General features: G+C 39.9%; 1 protein-coding gene across 1 annotated transcript in view; it reads left to right on the forward strand.

Annotated features, from left to right (window-relative positions):
* cyp2u1 (cytochrome P450, family 2, subfamily U, polypeptide 1) overlaps positions 1-4,753 on the forward strand; it is a 6,392-nt gene extending 1,639 nt beyond the window's left edge. The window contains exons 2-5 of the mRNA XM_008287310.1: positions 1,811-2,461; positions 3,207-3,368; positions 3,523-3,690; positions 3,797-4,753. Of these exons, the coding sequence (XP_008285532.1) occupies positions 1,811-2,461; positions 3,207-3,368; positions 3,523-3,690; positions 3,797-3,978 (1,163 nt within the window). The 3' untranslated portion in view covers positions 3,979-4,753. The remainder of the gene's footprint in view (positions 1-1,810; positions 2,462-3,206; positions 3,369-3,522; positions 3,691-3,796) is intronic.
* Positions 4,754-4,857: the final 104 nt, after the last annotated feature.

A 4,857-nucleotide genomic window follows, 5' to 3' on the forward strand; every position in this document is an offset into this window, starting at 1 on the left:
GGTGCTAACCACCGAGCCACCTTGCAGCCCTGTTCTTCCACGTGTGTCGCTAAAAACTTTAGGAGTCTTAGAAGCCCTACAATAAATAAAGTTTGGTCGAAAAATCTAATTTATTATCCTTGTTCTAAGTAAGAGCACATATGGAAGTTAAGCTGAATCTAATATGAGGTTTTATGTAATCTGTACAAGTACAACACACATGTGAGCATGTGACGACTGTTTTAGGACATATAAAAAGCTGGAGATTCATCCTTAAACTTGCAAGGACTGAATGATGATTAAGGATGAATTCTGGACTGTTAACTCTACAGTTTTTCACACTTTCCTGCATTTTGTATATATCCTGTTTTCTCCAAGTAACATAAAATAAAGTGCACACAACAGACTACACATGGCATCTACATTATATTTTGCACTGACACCCACTTTTCTTAGTGCTACCTGGTCCAGGTATGCTGTGTGCCAGTTAGTTTGTGGTAATCTGATTACACATATTAGAAACGAGAACTGTGATTTGTCTGAAGGTGTTGCGTTGCCTCTGTTAGGAGGAGGTTTTAGTGACAGCTACGACAGAAAACACTGAAAACTGAAGTGAAATGTTTATCTTTTTAAATTTGCAGAGCTGCACATTGTGGTTCGACATGTGACCTGCTGATTGTTTCTGCTGCCTCGTGTCTTTTAAACTCATATCTAGTGGCCACCATTTAATGCAGGGCACTCACATAACAAATCAATCAATCAAACAATATAAACTGCATGATATAAACTGAATTAATAGTAATACTTATATTCTTTACAGGATTAGGTGGCATGTAATGTCACTGTAATTTCAGTTTCTGTTGTGCATTGCAGACATTTTTCCAAAACAATGACCACAACGAGCGGACACAGTAAATCTGGAGCATTTGGAGCTCCTTAAAGTCTAAACTCAATACAGCTCAACAGCACCACAAATGTATGCATTTATTGCAGGGCTGCTTGATTAGACTCATTACTTTTAATATGTTAGCAAATGTTTGTATACCTGTGTACATGTTTGCACTTGATAAAGCTGTAGCTTTCAGAGAGGCTGTATTTGCCACCTGAAATCCTGCAGCAAAGCTTCACAGAAAAAAGAATAATCAACTGCAAGATAAAATACATTTTATATTCCAGATTTCAGGGCTGCAGGCTGGCGCAGTTGGTTAGCACTGTTGCCTCGCAGCAAGAAGGTTGCCGGTTCACGTCCCGGTGGGGGCACCGGAATCTTTCTGCGTGGAGTTTGCATGTTCTCCCCATGCAGCGTGGGTTCTCTCCAGGTTCTCCAACTTCCTCCCACACAGTCCAAAAACATGTTGAGGTTAATTGGTGATTCTAAATTGTCCGTAGGTGTGAATGTGAGTGTGCTTGGTTGTCTGTCTCTAAGTGTGGCCCTGTGATAGACTGGTGACCTGTCCAGGGTGTCCCCTGACTTCACCCGAAGTCAGCTGGGATAGACTCCAGCCCCCCCGTGACCCTAGTGAGGATTAAGCGGTGTATAGATAATGAATGGATGGATGGATTTCAGAGTGCCCTTGTTCTATCTGACAAAGATAATGTTGAGTGGCCTCAAGGACAAAATAAGTCATTTTTGCACTGTAAGGCCAGAATTATCAAATGTAGAATTTGGCAAGGAAACAGTACAAGTCATCTGCTGACAAAAGTTTGTATCTGTGAGTATGTTACAGTCTGACAAGGCCAATAGAGATGAGGTTAAAAACTGACATTGATTCTGTCTGTGTTGGGGTCAGTAGTCTGAGCGTTGTTTGCTTTTCTGGTTTATTTACTTTAGGGATTGTTTTTGCACCTTATGGGCCAGTATGGAGAAAACAACGCAAGTTCTGCCACGCAGCACTGCGAAGCTTTGGCCTTGGAAAGCTGAGTCTGGAGCCTTGCATCCAGCAAGGCCTCACCACCATCAAAACAGAGCTGCTGCAGCAGAACAAGAAGAACGGCGGCACCGGTGTGGACCTGGCTCCTCTGGTCACCAACGCCGTGTCAAACGTCATCTGCTCGCTGATCCTGGGTCAGCGCTTCCATCACGAGGATCGCGAGTTCCGCGCCATGCTGGACCTGATGGTGCGTGGGCTGGAGATCTGTGTGAACAGCCCTGCAGTCCTCATCAACGTCTTTCCACTGCTCTACCATCTGCCTTTTGGGGTCTTCAAGGAGTTACGGCAGGTGGAAAAAGACATCACGGTGTTTCTGAAGAGGTTTATCACACAGCACCGTGAAACACTAGATCCTGACAATCCTCGGGATCTTGTAGACATGTACTTGATGGAGATGTTGGCCCAGCGAGATGCTGGAGACGAGGACAGTAGCTTCAATGAGGATTATCTCTTTTATATTATAGGAGATCTCTTCATTGCTGGCACTGATACAACCACTAATTCAGTTTTGTGGTTTCTGCTCTACATGATCTTGCATCCTGATGTTCAAGGTAAAAGTACCAACAGTCCATTAAGTGTATCCTTTGCAGACTTGTTACACGTCATTGTTAAATCTAATCACTTTGGTGTGGTTTGGTTATGGAAAACTGATCTACAGTGGATTGGAGTAGAATTGTGGTAAATAATTCCAATCAACTCTTGTCTTGTGTTGATGAAATTATTAATTAATAACGCCAATTTTATTGACCAAACAAAAAAATGACCTCTGCTCACTGCCCCCATGCTAGATTTCCAATAGTAGTTTGCATGAAGCCAACAAATGACATAACATTTTTTCAACAATATAACTGTTAAAAATATAATTGCAATTTTACAACATATCAGAGCTTCAGCATTTATTTACTGACAGGTGACATTAATATATGTAGATGAAATCAAGACTTTTTTTAGGCTTACAAAGTTTCTTTCCCCCCTTTTTCAAGAATAAAAATAAAAAAATTACCGCAAACTTTTATTGGGATAAAAAAGGAACTGAAAATCTGGTGCAGCAAATACTTCTTGATTTTAGGACATCAACATGTCTGGCATTATTATGAATTTAACCACTTCTCCAACGGTTTCATAACCACATTGATAGCATTTGTTATTGCACTCTGATACATTCAAATGTTTTTCCTTTCACAGAAATGCCCTGCAATCTGCTTCATTTTTGCTGATGTGATGAGATGAGGACTTTATTCATTATGTACAATTTATGTGCTAAATTCTGCTTTTCTCCTACTGATCTGTTTTAAGACAAGGTCCAGGCAGAGATTGATGAAGTCGTGGGCAAACATCGGGTCCCGTCTCTGACTGATAAAGGAAGTTTGCCTTTTACTGAAGCCACCATCATGGAGGTGCAAAGACTGACTGTAGTGGTTCCACTGGCTATTCCTCACATGGCCTCAGAGACAACAGGTAAACAACACCTATGGTTCCACACATGGTACCAAAATTGTCAGTTAATGCTCAACGATTCAGATCTCTCAGTAAAAATTTTGATTTCTTCTACTTTCCCAAGATTGTAATGCAGTGGCTCCTGCATTATAAGGTGTTCTTTTTCCCTTTTCAGTGTTCAAAGGCTACACCATACCCAAAGGAACCGTTATTGTGCCCAACCTGTGGTCTGTCCACAGAGACCCCACTGTGTGGGACAATGCAGACAGTTTCAATCCTGCACGCTTTTTGGACGATAAGGGAAAGTTGTTAAGGAAAGAGTGTTTCATGCCATTTGGGATTGGTACGAGATTCCTTATTCATGCTGGCCATATGACTGAAACATTGATTTATACGTTCATTTGACTGCGTGCACTATGTTCTAATGATTTCACCCCTTCATCTCTCAGGTCGCAGGGTGTGCATGGGCGAGCAGCTGGCAAAGATGGAGCTTTTCCTCACGGTCACCAACTTACTGCAGGCCTTCAGATTCAGACACCCAGAGGGAACGCCTCCTCCTTCCCTGCACGGACGCTTCGGCCTGACGCTAGCACCTTGTCCATACACTGTGTGTGTGAGTGCTCGCACTTAACTGTGCAACGGATTCTCTGTAAGCTGGCTGCTCTGATAAGAAGGAGGTTACACAAGTCCAAAACTGCTGATCATGGTCTCCTGCAGAGACGCTGTAATATATTCTTTTAGCTAGAGTGTGGTTCCTCTATATGTGTGACATCACAGATTATTTGATTTCTTTCTTAAGTTATAGATGAAATTATATAGATCGTTTCCCTGATTCCCTTATTCAAGCAGTTGTGTTTATAAAATTTCAAAATGACAAATACTGATCAGAAATGAGAAACTATCAAACTTGGTCATGTTTAGTATTTTCCATTTTTGTTAATGGGCTAATAAATAATAATGTCAAGATACCAAGTGATTTTCTGCACTGATATTTTTGATCAGTTATTGTTTGATGCTTTACCATATAATATGTATAAATAATAGTTTATTTTTCTGCTAAAGCATTTCAAAACATATTTCCTAACAGTCTTGATGTATGTTTTTTTGTTTTTTGTTTTTTTTAATTTGTAAAATAAAATATTGTAATAATAATGATTTTATTGTATCTTGAGTTATGAATCTATATTTTTAGCTCTATTTTGTACTCTTTTTATTGACTTTAGGGGAGGATTTTTGGCAGCTCTGTGGAGAATTTATCAAGTAACATTTTTTTTTTGTCAGGACAGTGGAACAAATATTTACAAGAAACTTTGTTACTTTTGTCTCTGACACGAATGTATTTTATCTGTTGCTGAGAAATGCAAATGCCTGGGATACAGTTATTTTCTCAAAACCAGACCGACACTGACTCACTGCTTTGGAAAAACCTTAAAAATCACAATTTAAATCACAGTTCAATTGTAATTTTAGAGAAAAAAATGGCACATAAAAATAGAAATCCTGAAGTGTA

The sequence above is a fragment of the Stegastes partitus genome, unplaced genomic scaffold, assembly GCF_000690725.1.
Source record: "Stegastes partitus isolate 25-593 unplaced genomic scaffold, Stegastes_partitus-1.0.2 Scaffold11, whole genome shotgun sequence".
Lineage (NCBI taxonomy): Eukaryota > Metazoa > Chordata > Actinopteri > Pomacentridae > Stegastes > Stegastes partitus.